Consider the following 15,068-nt stretch of genomic DNA (forward strand, 5'->3'; position numbering starts at 1 on the left):
CTGGGAGAAAAGCATTCTAGGAAGAGGCCTAGGAGCCCCCTGCTCAAACAGGCACAACCCCCCCCCCCCCCCCAAAAAAAAACAGCATCCAACACAGTGGCTTAATTTTTCAAGCCTTGCCTCATCTCTTCTAATGGCATGCATCCAGAACCGTCTGTCTTTATTTTTCTTAATTTTAGACAGCCAGGGAAAGTGATGTTTCGCAGAGTTCTGCGATCACATCACCTGGGCAGTTCAGGCTAACCTGACCTTATCAGATCTACAAAGCTAATGGTAGATTCACATAATGCTAGCACAAAGGTATTTGCAGAGAAAGCACTGTTATTCCTTCTTACTGGCTCGTTTTGGAGAAACGGAGCTTTGGAGTCTCTTTCGTAGGTGGCAATAAAAGTCCTTTCCTACTCAGCTTTCAAGAAGAAGAAGAAGAAGAAGAAGAAGAAGAAGAAGAAGAAGAAGAAGAAGAAGAAGAAGAAGAAGAAGAAGAAGAAGAAGAGGAGGAGGAGGAGGAGGAGGAGGAGGAGGAAGGGGAAGGGGAAGAGGAAGAAGAGTGGATTTATATCCCCCCTTTCTCTCCTGCAGGAGACTCAAAGGGGCTTACAATCTCCTTGCCCTTCCCCCCTCACAACAAACACCCTGTGATGTAGGTGGGCCTGAGAGAGCTCCGAGAAGCTGTGACTAGCCCAAGGTCACCCAGCTGGCGTGTGTGGGAGTGTACAGGCTAATCTGAATTCCCCAAATAAGCCTCCACAGCTCAGGCAGCAGAGGGGGAATCAAACCCGGTTCCTCCAGATTAGATACACGGGCTCTTAACCTCCTACACCACTGCTGCTCCTATTCAGAGTCAAAAAGCGGTTTGTAGGAAGGAGAACAGACACACGTCTGGAGAGGTGTGGGCTGTTGTTGCAGGGAATTAATCACAGCAACAACAGATCAAGAATGTTCAGCATATTTTTTCATTGCTATCCTGCATTTCCCCAAGCTGCTTTTTTGGGTACTAAATAACTGTCGGTTAGGAAATTCCTGGTAATTTGGGAGTGGAGCCCTGGAGGGGTGGGGCTTGGGGACCTTAATACGGTATAATGTCATAGAATCTGCCCTCCAAAGTGGCCGTTTTCTCCATGATCTTTGGAGAAGAGCTGCAGTTCTGGAAGATCTCTTGGCCCCATATGGAGTCCTTCCAGATGTTATGGACTACAGTTCCCATCATCCCCTGCCAGCATGATGCTGGCGGGGGATGATGGGAAGTGTAGTCTATAACATCTGGAGGGCCGCGAGTTTGACACCTGTGTTCTAGACCTTCCAATGTGGCCGTTTGCATTTGTGATTTCGCAACGCCATTCTGGCATATCCTAGCCCCTTCAGAAACATAATCAGAGATAAGTGTTGCCCCCCTCATTTCCCAGCATTCCCAGATAAATGAAAATTGTCAGGGAAAGGCAGCAAAGCCATAGTAGCGGCAGACCACAAATGATCCGGGGGGGGGGGGGGGGCTTTGGAAGGAACAATGGGACTGAAGATACATTTTAAGGGTCCTCCTTCAAACTTGCCTTTGGAAAGTTAAGTTTGGACCATTCCTAGAGGCTCACGGGGACATCTGGGGTCACATGTCCCTGGGCGCATGCCAGCTGGTGGGGGCGGGGTGGAGAATCGACCCCATACCCCTCCCCTCAGGCCCGCTCCACCAGGCTGCTCCTTCAGCTAGCGGAGCCTCCGCTGGCCGAAGGAGCAGCTTGGCGGGGATGCCCAGTGGCAGCCCAACCAGACTAAGGTAAGTGGGGCATGGGGGGCGCACGGGTGGGGGGCGTGGGGGAGCAGGTGTTGCCCTGGGCACTATTTCTCCCCCTCCACGCCTCTGACCGTTCCTGCTACTGAGTCGAAACTCAGCATCCCAAGGACCCTCCCATCCAAACAGTGGGGTCCTGACCAGAGGCGGCCGATGCAAATTCCCCCAGCACCAATAGCTGAAGGTCTCTCCCCCAACCCCGATTGGTCGGGAAATTCCTGGAGATTTTGGGGGTGGAGCCTGGGAGAGGCGGGGTTTGGGAAAAGGAGGGACCTCAGAAAGGGGAACTGATTTCTGCAGTCTGGGGATCAACTGTAATTCCAGGAGATCTCCAGGCGCCACCTGGAAGTTGACAACCCTGTCTGAACTGTATCCATACACTCATGTCCCTCCCCCAAGCAGACGTCGCCCGGCCGTCTGACTCCTTATTAATCTCTCTCTCTCCTCCTGGGCGAGGATCCCTGCCTTCTGCTAATTTCGAGACACAAAACTGACTAAGCATGACCTGACATACTTTTAAATTAAAGAAATGCTTTGTTAAAAAAAAAAAAAGGGGGGGGGGGAGACCAAACACAACAGAGCTGTGCCACGTAATTAAAGCAAGTCACGGTCGCTAATTTCAAAGCTTCTTAATTCCCTTTCCCGCCCATTCTCCCAAAGAGATCACACAGGGATTTCCCTCCTCCCATCCCTCTTACAGCCTACCCATTAGTACAAAGGTGCCCAACTCTGGCGCTTCAGATGTTCGTGGACTACAATTCCCATGCCAGCAGGGGCTGATAGGAATTGTAGTCCTTGAACATCTGAAGCGCCAGAGTTGGACACCCCTGCATTAGTAGGTAGATTTCACCAACAGAGAGAGGTCTGAGTGGGGATCACAAGGGCTGTAGCCAAAGCCTTGATCCAGACCAGCAAATGGTCTACTCTACCCTTCTAGGGTTGCCTGGAGTTTTAGGGGTGGGATTTGGGAAGGGCATAATTTGGGGAAGGGTCTCAGCAGGCTGTCATGCTGACTTTTAAAATTGTGATTCTGGCATATCTCCAGGTCCCACCTGCAGCTGGCAACCCCCAACCTCACACCTTACCCCCATCCCTGAGTGTAGCAGAACACACAGGTCAGGACAGAACAAACAGGACAACAAAGCTGCATGGGAGTAGAGCAACACAAAGGCTTGCCTGCCCCTCACCACCTCAGTCTATTGGCCCATTTATGGATCCCCCCACCCACCCCTCCAACCCCAACAAATCTGCAAAACTCTAAAGACTCTGTAGGCAAGATCCATTGGCTGGGTTACCTTAAAGAGTTTTCACCAGAGAGAGAACCTGCCCCATCAAACATGCTGAACTAGGTTAAATGAACTCATTCCAGAAGTGGTGGCTCCTGCTCTTTGCCCAATGAGTGTTAAGGACACAAGAACGGGGGGTAATTGCCAGGGCTAGCGAAACCAGTTTGTGGGATCCAACCTTGTGTCCGAACCTCAACCAAAGGAGGTTCATTATAAACTCAGTGAGCCCAAAATTAGGCAAACGGGTAGTGTGGCGTGGCGTGGCTGGCTGGCTCCACAGCTGCTGTGCCCCGTGAGGGCTCCTACGAACTGTCCTCCGTGTGTCACGCTGGGTCTCTGGGCTGCTGGCATCCGCCAACGTCCTGGTAGTGAGTGCTTCCCCTAGTCGGGAGGGTGACTTCGGTGCCCTGAGGGGGTAGGTGGAGGGAGGAAGGCCCGTGCTGGGCCCGGTGTGGGACAGGAAGGAATTTATCGTGGTTCTTCCTCCCAGCTCCAGATATTGCGACGTGGGAGGGAGAAGTGTACAACCAAGAAGGTCCAGAAGGAAGTAGTGGCACATTAATTCTCATTTGAGATTCTTTCTTTCTGTGAGACAAGGCATAGGCAGAAGATTTTTACAGGGTGGTTTACCTTTGCCTTCCCCGGTCATCTACACTTTGACCGGCTGCTTACGTAAAGGACTACCTTTACCAAGCCACCCTGTAAAGTTTATCCAAGTTCACCTCAACCCCACTGCATTGTGGGTGCATTCTGCAATGGCTCCATGGGGCCAGGACTTTGATTCACAAGCAAATATGTAATGCAGGACCTGAGGAATAGTGAGCAAAACTCTGGCTGGTAGGCATGTGGGGGTTGGGTGGTCAGGTAAAATAACCTCCCTTCCAAAAGTAGATCCAAATAGATCGTGCGATACAGTGGAACCTCGGTTTTCATTGCCTTCGGTTTTCATCGGTTTCAGTTTGCATTGATTTTTTCAGTGAAAAATTTGTCTCGGTTTTCATCGATTTGCCTCGGTTTTCATCGATTTGCGGTAAGGTGCAGGGGTTTGTGGAGAAAAATCACCCGGACAAAGCTGTTGCAGGCCGTGTCTGCAACTTGTTTAATGACAATGTCTTGCCCCATTTCAGACAAATCTTAAAGAGGCGTCAGAAACAGACCTCTTTGGACAGCTTTCTGGTGCGACATTGGTCCACTGGCTCTGAAGCTGGTCCTAATGTTATTGTTTGTTACTGTTTTCAGCATTAAACACCTCATGTTTTTGGTATGTTTTTTTGGAGTGCCTAGAACGGATTAATTGGATTTACATTGATTCCTATTGAAAAGTTTGCCTCGGTTTTCATCAGTTTCGGTTTTCATAGATTCTTTTTGGACGGATTACCTACGAAAGTCTGAGGTTCCACTGTACTTTGATTTACCATGTAAAATTTTATTGGGGGGGGGGGTATTAGGCCCTTATTACACACGTGGCAATCGTGGCAGCCTATGGGGGGTATTATGCCCTTATTACACATGTGGCAATCGTGGCAGCCAGTACTCCAACAACCAAATGAACAACAGTGAACAACAGGGGATGAGAATTGAACAATGAACAAGCGAACAATAGGGGCTGATGGGAATTGTAGTCCTTGAACATCTAAAGCGCCAGAGTTGGACACCCCTGCATAAGTAGGTAGATTTCACCAACAGAGAGAGGTCTGAGTGTTGATCACTCAGGCTTACTGATTTTGAGTAATCTCATTCGTAAGACTCAACACCCCATGCCGCCTGCATACCCATGCAAGCAAGGGCAAGAAATGGTCCCTACCTTCAATGGGCAGCAGAATGACCCGGGAATGGTCGTAGGCGATCACGTTGGCATACCGGTTCTTGGGCTTGTTCACTTCCAGGTTGGAGAGCTCCCAGGTGAACTGCTGACCAGGGTCAATGGACTGGAAGGAAGAAAACAAAACTCAGGAACACCAAAGCCTCTCTGCTGAAAGCTCGACTGGTGTCTCCTGTCAGAAAGGGTCCCAGAGTTGACAACAGTGACAGAGAAAGACGAGGGGTCTGATGCAGCAGACAGCATATGATCAAGAACCAAAGTCTACTTTTAGCTGGAAAGGTGCAACATCTGCTTTGCACACAACACATTCCACCTTCAGTCCCCGGTGGCATCTCCAACAAAGAAGAAGAGTTTGGATTTATATTCCCCCTTTCTCTCCTGTAGGAGACTCAAAGGGGCTTACAATCGCCTTTCCCTTCCCCCCTCACAACAAACACCCTCTGAGGTGGGTGGGGCTGAGAGAGCTCCAAAAAGCTGTGATTTGCCCAAGGTCACCCAGCTGGCGTGTGTGGGAGTGCCCGGGCTAATCTGAATTCCCCAGATAAGCCTCCACAGCTCAAGCGGCAGAGCGGTGAATCAAACCCAGTTCCTCCAGATTAGAATGCACCTGCTCTTAACCACTACGCCACTGCTGCTGCTTCCCACATCAAAGGTACGAGGATAGAGCATTCTTTCCCCGTAACCCCGAAGAGCTGGTGCGAGTCAGAGCAGAAGACACAGAGCCCGATGAACTGACTCAGTAAAGAAAAGGTAGTTTCGTGTCCTCAAACGTCGCATTAGCAAAATAACTGAAACAAAAAGACGTCAGCTATTCACGAACTCCCCGAAGACACCTGCAGGCTCGAGATCATCCGGCTCTTTTCTTGCTACCAAAGGGCCTGAGCTTCGAACAATTAATGGGCGCAACCAGCCAATTAAAGCTGGTTGCTTTATAATTTGTTGCTAAAGGAATGGGGGTTTATTGGGCTGGATTTGGCAACTTTCCCATGATAAATGGGAAAATGGGTTCTGACTGAGAGGTGAAACGCCTCGCAGAACAGACGTTTTTGTATCAGGTCACACACACACAGAAAACCTGCAACAGAGGCATAGTTGTGCATAGACAGCTCTATGGAGGAATGAGGGAAAGTGATGCTCGAACCCGGTCCACCATGGATTGGGTTATGAATGCTGTTTCCTCCTCCCTCCTTTAGAAGGGAGAGGCAGAGCTACGCGGGGCAGAGCAGCAATCCCCCCTCCCAGGTCACCCATGGCCATGCGCATCTCTTGAGCCTTCCCTGATGCCAAGATGAGTGAGGGAAGGGCACCTTGGACGAAGGAAAATGACCTCATTAGTAGAATGGAATTGCAACATCCAGGCCAATAAACTCCCCATACCTTTGGCAACTGTGCATTAAAACGTAAGCAGAAACGCTCAATGTGGCACGGTGTCTGTGTGCCACAGCTGACATAAACCCTGCCTCATCCTTGTTGCGGTCTTCACTGATGAGGTGTAGGGAAGGGAAGGACGGTCGGCACCATTTGGCAGTGTCCCCCCCCCCCCCCCCCATGAGTGCCATAGAAGCGCAATAAATAAATGAATGTCCTGCGAGATTTTATGGGCTTCTGAATGGAAGGGTCTCTCTTTAGGGGTCCTATTTGAATGTCGTCACCTGGACGGGGATCAATATGTAGAAATATCAGACTTGAACCAGAGAGACACAGGGCCTGATCATTCCCTTGCCTATGGCACAGCCACCTTTTTACTCTAAAGTATACATGCGGCTTTCCTGATGTGTGGGATCCAACTCTTGTCTCAGCCCTGTGTTTTGTTCCTACAACCAATGAAGTAGAGAAGAAGAAGAAGAGTTTGGATTTATACCCCCCCTTTCCTCTCCTGCAAGGAGACTCAAAGGGGCTGACAATCTCCTTTCCCTTCTCCCCCCCCCCCCCAACAAACACCCTGTGAGGTGGGTGGGGCTGAAAGAGTACCAAAAAGCTGTGACTAGCTCCAGGTCACCCAGCTGGCGTGTTTCGGAGTTCACAGGCTAATCTAGTTTCCCAGATAAGCCTCTACAGCTCAAGTGGCAGAGCAGGGAATCAAACCTGGTTCTCCAGATTAGAGCGCACCTGCTCTCAACCACTACACCACTGCTGCTCCGAAGGGGGGCAGAGTTGCCCCACCACGCCGTCCCTGCATGCCAAGAGCAAAAATCCCTCTCTGCTATTCTCTTTGATACTATTCTTAAAGGAATCTCCACCAGGCAGGCATCTAATAAGCAGTATGGCCAAGCTGGGAGGCAAAATGGGTGATGGTCCCCTCTGGCCAGATTCTCGCACCCTTGAGGCACGGCCCCTTCCCGAGCAATGGGTATTTATAACTGTCACAAAGCGCTCGGTCCCCGTCCATCTCTCATCTTTTGCACTTCGTTCTATTCATTAAGGGCGTTTGTTTTAAACTCCAGATCTGCAGCGCTGGAGGCGGCTGCCCCTGGAACTTGGCCAAAAGCACTTTCAGATATTACATTATGCAGATTAGCCACCGGGAAAGGGGAGGGGAGGGGGGGGGAGGCAGAGGGCGTGCATTTCATTTGCCTGCCTGCCGTGCCCAAATGCTGATATTGGTTATAAAGATCCCTACGGAGCTGAGAATCTCTTCCCATCATCTTGCCAGTGATTAGCAATTCATACAGCCAAAGCTGCCTGCCAGAAAGAGAGAGACTCGGGTGGTTATTTTTGAACGGAGGGGTTGCAATCCAGCCACCTGCACTTCACTCCACCGGAGACACGCAATTTGGAAGGCCTAGAAAACCTGTTTTTCCCTCTCTTTTGCAGCCGATCTGCCCTTAGGTGCCGCATGACGTTCACCTCACCGCTGTCCTGTTCTTTCAACCTACACAATTAGTCCTCTGGTTTCCAGCTTCCCAGGGGTGATCTGGGTGGCAAAAAAATGGCCCTGGCAGAAGGACAAGCCCCCTTACACCTCCATGTCCCCTCACAGACAAGCAGCTAAAGAGTCAACTGAAGAGAAAAGAGGTGACACTATGCTCCTCCTCACTGGGTGCATCATGCCTGGGATCAGTGCCGCACTGGGGCTAAACTGCGCCCAGAGGCATGACCGTCTCTCACCCTGCCTCATCCCACTCCACTTATGGGAGTCAGCAGGGAGGCCGGGGCTCAGAAGAAGGGGGGGGGGCTCAGACTGGCGCTGTGGCGGCAGGCCAGGTCCTGGGTTGCCAGCTGCCGAGCCCCGCCCCCACTGCAGGCTGGCTCCTGCCATCCCCTGCAAGGAGGCCGGGGGGCGGGGCTTGGCGGCGTGCACCCGGGGAGATGGGATACCCCATGTTCCCTTTAGTGATACGCCACTGCCCAGGAGGCCACAGAGTAAAGGTGGGTTCCTGTGCCACTCACAAGTTGAACAGCGCCCGGGTCAGCAAAACTTTGGGACTCCTTCACATCAGCTGCATAGTGGCAGCTGGGTCCAAGGCACCTGCCCACCAGAATTTCCCCCAGTACTATGGATGTCCAACCCACCCCCCAAACCTCCCCTTATGCAAATTCTTCTCCCACCTAAACTAAGAAGCTTCCGCAATTACTGACATTCCATGTGATCAGTCTCACCTCTCCACTTAGAATGATGTAATACTTTTTTTTTTAATTCAGACCAAATGTCATGATATTTCACATTTCTCTCTTGTCTACTGACAGTAATTTTTTCCCCTTTAGATACAAGGTTCTAATATGGTTTCACTCCGCATTTCAGTGTGACCTAACTGTTGCTTTCCTTTTTAAAAAAGATTTATTCATTTATCTACTGTCAAGGCTCATAAGATCCACAGCATTTCTCCTTTTCAAAGGTTCCTGGAAAAAAAAATGAATGTACCCTAATTATTGAGGTACATGTATTGAGCATTCTAGTATTAAACTAATGCATAAAAAACTCTAATGCATAAAAAAGTATAAACATGAGCATTCCAGTATAAAACCAATGCAATTTCTTTTTTTTTTACAGGATCTTCTGCTAAAGGCTGTGCCAACAATCTGCCTTTTTTTAATGTAGAAAATTTTTACTAAATTTTAAAACATTTTACATGTAACAATAACTCGTTACCCTTCAGGGATCGGGCGGTATATAAATTGAATAAATAAATAAATAAGAAATAAACATTTGTATATCCAACACATTCAGGTTTTGTCTGCATAACATAACATTCACCAATCTATATTGGTCAAATAGTGACCTATGTAAAAAGAACAAAACAACCGTCAACTACTCCATTTCACTGTTTCCTTTCCAGGAGACTAATTTAAGTCTCTTTTTAAGTATTATTTATTGATTTTTCTAGAGTATACCCTTCTTCCCCCTTAATTGACTCCGTCTGAAATTTCTAACCTTCCCGGTCTGAATCGGTGAAACCAATGCAATTTCCAACCAAAATGGGATGATAATCGGACATACCCGTAATACATGTATGGGTCAATCCTTGGCCAATCAGGGATCGCTAAGAACTTGAGCATTTTCCAGCCCATTTGCAAAGTTCCATGAAAGGGTCGCTCCTCTTTGGACGTCATTATGCTGCCTGCTTTCTCTCACGTGCCAAGGTAGGTTGTAGCAGACGTTGCAGAGGGGGGAGAACATGACTGCCCACCCAGAACATGCTTTGTAACACACTGATCCACCCTCAGTGAGTTCTCCATCATTTCCCCTGGCATCCCCCAAGGAACCTTACATTTGTATTCCCATACCTCATACTCCTGAGAGAGCTTCAGGTTGTCATTGGCTTTGAGATGCTCGGTATGGTCTGCCAATTCTGAAATTGGGATTGGTGGGTGGTTGAGCATACCTAGAAGTGGAAAAGGGAAAGGCGGGGGGAGAGGGGACGGAGCGAAAGATCTCCTTCAATTAAATCCATCAGACTGTGATAAACAACAAAACAAGTTTTGCAATATAAATAAGAGAACGACTGCAATGGAAGGACGGTCAGAAAGGGCGGGAGGTGGTGGGGGGAGAGACCGAGGGCTCGAAATTGTGTCCTTGGAACTCAAAGGAAAATGAAGAGTTCCCCCCTGATGGCCCCAATCTCAACATTTATCGAAAATATGCATTTTATCTGGGGAAAAAAGGGAAAATTAAAAAAAAAGAGAGAGATTCTGACAGCAGACACTTGCTAGCAGTTCCAACAGTGAAGTTAAGGGAGTGAGGAGGGGGGGGGGATGGTAGCAAAACAAGCAAATGACAAAAGGAACAGAACGTTACACTGCAGAGAGTGAACAAAATTGGTCAGTGGGGAAAATGGTAACAAAGACGTCCAAAAATGGGGAAAAAAAATAACCACCCCACAAAGGCACATATGTAAAAAAAGAAGGAGGGGAAGGAACTGAGCTGACCCATGGAACACGGAGAGTTTGATGTATGCGCGTGAGGTAAAATACGCAGGAGGGCTGTGGAGGTTTTTCAAAAGTTTCCACAAAGTTCGCTTGACCTTAGACGGGGCAAAATGAAGTGGCCGTCTCATGTGGCCGATTTTAGCCTCCACTGATGGGAAAATGTTAAGATCTTATTTGTGACACACAAACTATGGGACAGTGGGTCATATTACTAGGGAACACGAAGGAGAATTCCTCACCCAATGATAATTTGGTGAATTTGATTTTCCATTGTGATTTGATCTCTCCTGCGAAACTCATCTGCCTTTTGGACTAATCTCCTCTTATGAGTTTCAAAAGTATCTGGATTCCCACCCCTCCCTTTCAAAACTCACAGATTGATCTTGTGAAAGGACTGAAGTTCCCTAAACTCAAAAAATTCCCATCCACCTGAGAACAGTCAAATATCCTTCTCCCTAGGTACAGTGGTGGCGAACCTTTGGCATTCCAGATGTTATGGACTACAATTCCCATCAGCCCCTGCCAGCATGGCCAATTGGCCGTGCTGTCAAGGCCTGATGGGAATTGTAGTCCATGACATCTGGAGTGCCAAAGGTTCGCCACCACTGCCCTAGGATGTGAGCATTTGGGGTGAAAGGGAACGGGCTTTTGTTCGGCATAAACAAATTGTATGAGTTCAGCTCTCAAGGAAGAAAGCAATAAGTGTTCTGAAAATGCCTCTCTTCCTCCCTAGATTTCTGAGACCCTTTTCTGGAGGCGATTTTAGAACTGGAAGCATTTCGTCGTGTACGTTCTGTGGATTAAAAGGCTCTCACGGTTGGCTGCTTCTTCACCTTTGGAGCTGACGTGGCAGAGGAAAAGAAAAGATGGATCTACCAAAGGAAGTGAGCGCCATGTCTGGGTCCTTTCAATACTGTTTGGAACTCATATCAGCTGTCCTGATCCCTGCACAGGATTTCTCTCCTTTACGTTGGGCTGTGCAACCTTTATGATTTCAAGGGACAAGTTAATTGGTTTTGAATGCCAGGACTCGGGCCTGAAACAGAGTGCCTTTCCCTCCACCTGAGTAATCACAGTCTATCTTCCCACATTTTAGATTTCTGAGCAGGGCCGTGCAGCCAGAAGGCACGGCTACCAAACGGAGTAAGCCCCTTTCTTTCGGTATTAACCACTGCTCCTGTTCTTATCAGGTCTGACAGCTAAAATTGGCTTGCCTGGGGTACTACAACTTCTGTATAGCTCTTTATATCTTTTCTCCCCCTCCCAATCACATTTGCTCTGTGTGCGTGTGGTGAGGGCACACAGCGTCCGCCTTAGTGAGTGGCATTTTAGCGTTATTACGGGGGGCCTTCGTTATAATGGCTGACGTCTGGAGGTGCAAGGTCAGGCTGGAGGTGGGGAACCGAAATTGCAAAACGGAATGAAACAGCGTTAAAAAATAAAATAGTTTCCACACCACACTTAGATTTGTAGAACAAACAACCACTGGAACAGGCAGGCAGGGAATCGGCGTCACTGGGGAAATGTCTGCACAACCACTTGAGCTGACTTATTGTGGCCCAATCTTACTTTTCTGAAGGAATTGAGCAGAACGATGCAATAAATCAGCTGCGGCTCGGTCCTCTGCATGCCATTCTGCTGTTAACACTGGGACTTGCCCCCAAATAAGAACTGTTAGGTTGCTGGTACAGAACCATTCTACCTTTATATTAAGTAGAATGAAGTGGCAGGAGTTTGGGACCTGTCGGGATGAATGTAGAGGCCACGTATCTGTCAGTGCTCTACCCGCGTAAAAAGCTATTCCGTGTAGTAAAGTAGCACATCAGGAAGAGAGCTGTGCTAACATTTTCCTATGATTTCTCGGTTTCTTCCCCACTAAACCCCAGGAGCTGAGGTTCGGCAAAAGAATTGGGGATTGCCATCAGCAAATTTCGACCACCTTTGCCACTTCTTGTGGCTCTTTGGAGGGAAGCCACGGACAGCTGAAACTGCTTTGAAAACAGATGTCCCCGAAAGAGCCTTTGGATCCATCTTACTCGATCGCCTGGGCATCGACGGATGGAAAAAATATTTCTGGGTGTCTGTGTCCTTAAAATACTGCACTCTGTCAGCTCTGACTTTGCAAGAGCTGTGACTGTCACCGATCACTTCTCCCCTTTCCCACCCCCCTCAGTAATCTTTTGAGAAACCACCACAGTGCCCTGGGAATGAGGGAAAGAGAGTTGGGGAGCCATGGAGAATTTCGAGCCCCATTGGGTATTATGTGATTAAGAAGCAGCAGCAAGCAGTGGCGGCCTGGTAAGAAAATAAACCTGCGATCTCGGCACAAGAGATGGCGAAAGCTTAGCGCAGCGCCCGCCAGTTTTACAGTGTGTTTTTGCAAAGAGTGATTATTTCCCCCTCCCTCCCGTCTCAGAAATCAACAAGAAAACGGTACCTCGCCAGCGGCTGAAAAAGAAGGGGCTTATCCCCCACTGGGCCTTGGGAAACAACCCGGCCGGGTGGAGGCCACGGAGCGTACAGGAAGATGGCAGGCGGAAGCCAGAGTAGGCTACCGGTGGGCGCTAGAGAAAGCAAAGCTGTTGTCGCGTGGGCATGTTTGCTGCTGGTTGCAAGGTTTTTCACATGGCCAGCTGGCATTCTGAAGACCCGGGCGGAGGCTAACAAGGGGCACGTGAACGGATCTAGACCTGGAACATACTCCAAAAAAGGGTGGCCCAGCCCAGATGCCCCTCTTCCCTTTGCCCTTCACACAACGGAAACAAAGCAAAGAATAATTTAACAGAAACGTCTAACGAGATCGAGTGTCTAAAACCAGGGGTGTCCAACTCTGGTGCTTTGTGGACTACAATTCCCATCAGTCCCCGCTGGTATGGCCAACTGGCAGGGGCTGGTGGGAATTGTAGTCCGTGAACATCTGAAACACCGTAGGCTGGCCCGCTCCTAGTCTAAACTGTGTGCAAAAAATAAAACACACAAAATAAATGCTCAAAACTGTTCTGTTTCGGGCACATCTAAACGAGCCATCCCCCAGCCACAAAACTGACATTCTATGAGCATAAAGCAGGTGCGGTAAGTCGTACAGAGAAGCAGCAGAGAGTCTTCTCCGCAGGCAGGGGCTGCGGACGAGGCTGTCTGTTGCTTTCCTGCATGACTCACTGCACTAGCCTTGCCTGCTTTCACTCATTCTCTCAACCATTCCATTCTTCCGAGGCAGAATGGCAGCACAATCGCCCTCTCTCCGAGTGGGTGTGCTATCACATCTCTGCCTGAGTTACGTTCTGGTTTCACGTCATTCCAAGGCCATGCACAAATTGGACAAGGATGGAGCCCTTTGAGCATGGATAACAAAGGCATTTTTTTAACATGTGTATTATGGAAATAAAACATTCTGGCCTATGCTGGGGGGTGGGGAAGGCAGGGGCTGGTTTGTCCCTTTTCACCCCCCCCCCCCCCCGAAATTAAAGCAGCTTTCCTGCCAAACGCAGTTGCCAAGCACGGCCACATTTTCTGGCTTTGAAACATAAGAGATCTTAAGAGAGACAGTTTTCATCTAGCGTTTCAAATCCCCTGAAATCTCCTTAATCTTGTTATTGCAAAGAACTCCAGCTTCCTCCCTCTCCGCACCTCCCCACCCCCCCACCCCCCTGGGCTGGATCGTTCTGCTGACAAAATCACCCAAACATCTGTTGAGCGGGCTGGAACTATGCAATTTGTCGGGAGCTTCTTTAAATATATATATATCTGAAAAGCAATCTGGAAGGCGACTGCGTTGCTCGGTAGCTCTGCTGCTGGGCTAAAGCGCTGGTTCGCAACAGCTTAGACTGTCTAGCTTAGACTGTCCAGCCTAAACGGAGCCGGCCGGTTTCGTGAGGTCCAAATGGGTGGCAGAATCCATTTCAGATGCAGATGTCTTCCGAACATGACAGTTTTCAGTCTCGTCTGGCCCTCTTGACTCTGGTTTTCAGTTCTAATGGCCCCATTTTTTATCCACTGGGGAGCTGACGGTTCCCCTACCTCCATGCAACCAACAAGGTAGATTAGCCTCTTGGCTCTTCCTTGATTGTCAAAATGTGGCGCTCCACTCTCTGTCCCCAGAATGCATTACAAATAAAGATTATGGAGGGGACCTAGCTACAGTTTAAGTCACATCATGCTGGCAGGGGATGATGGGAACTGTGGTCCATAGCATCTGGAGGGCCACAAGTTTGACCCCTGTGGTTTAAGTGCTGCCACCTGGTTATAACTGGTTTATTTAGCCACAAGATTAACAGAGCTATCTTATAAAGAGTGAATTGGCACTCAGTACATCGATTCCACTGGGAATGGATTGGATTAACCCCGTTTCCAGTCTTCCGCCCGTGGGTTGGGACTCTTAGGTGGGTTGCACACCTTTGGGATAGCTACCATATAAAAAAACTGATTATCAGAAGGACTTCTGGCTAGCGCACCTGTGTGGGAAACAAGGGGGCCAAATCTCCTATCTCTTCTGCAGGCACTACCGAGGAGCAGCAGGATAGCAAAGGGACAACGTCCCTTTGTGAAGAGGGGTTTTCCCCCCAGCAAAGGCAGACCTTCTCCTCTTCGTGTTGTGCGACTCGCATCGCTTTCTGCTTGCAACTTGTTGGGCACGGACATTCAAGGTGGTCCTGAGTCTTGAAAGGCTGAAAAATGCTAGGTGACGCTTACTTACAACTGTAGTTCATAGAGTGTCCTTCTGTGCACTCCCACGTTAGGACTGCACATGCGCAGGCCAACCACAGATTAGAAAGATTCTTTCTCCTCTGTTGCTGTTGCTATGCCAAGCACT

General features: G+C 49.0%; 1 protein-coding gene across 1 annotated transcript in view; it reads right to left on the reverse strand.

Annotated features, from left to right (window-relative positions):
• Window positions 1-15,068, reverse strand: part of PTPRS (protein tyrosine phosphatase receptor type S) — a 362,151-nt gene that overhangs the window by 31,261 nt on the left and 315,822 nt on the right. Inside the window, 2 exon segments of the mRNA XM_048496069.1 lie at window positions 4,874-4,997; window positions 9,617-9,718. Coding sequence (XP_048352026.1) covers window positions 4,874-4,997; window positions 9,617-9,718 — 226 coding nt within the window.

Source organism: Sphaerodactylus townsendi, linkage group LG05 (genome assembly GCF_021028975.2).
Source record: "Sphaerodactylus townsendi isolate TG3544 linkage group LG05, MPM_Stown_v2.3, whole genome shotgun sequence".
Lineage (NCBI taxonomy): Eukaryota > Metazoa > Chordata > Lepidosauria > Squamata > Sphaerodactylidae > Sphaerodactylus > Sphaerodactylus townsendi.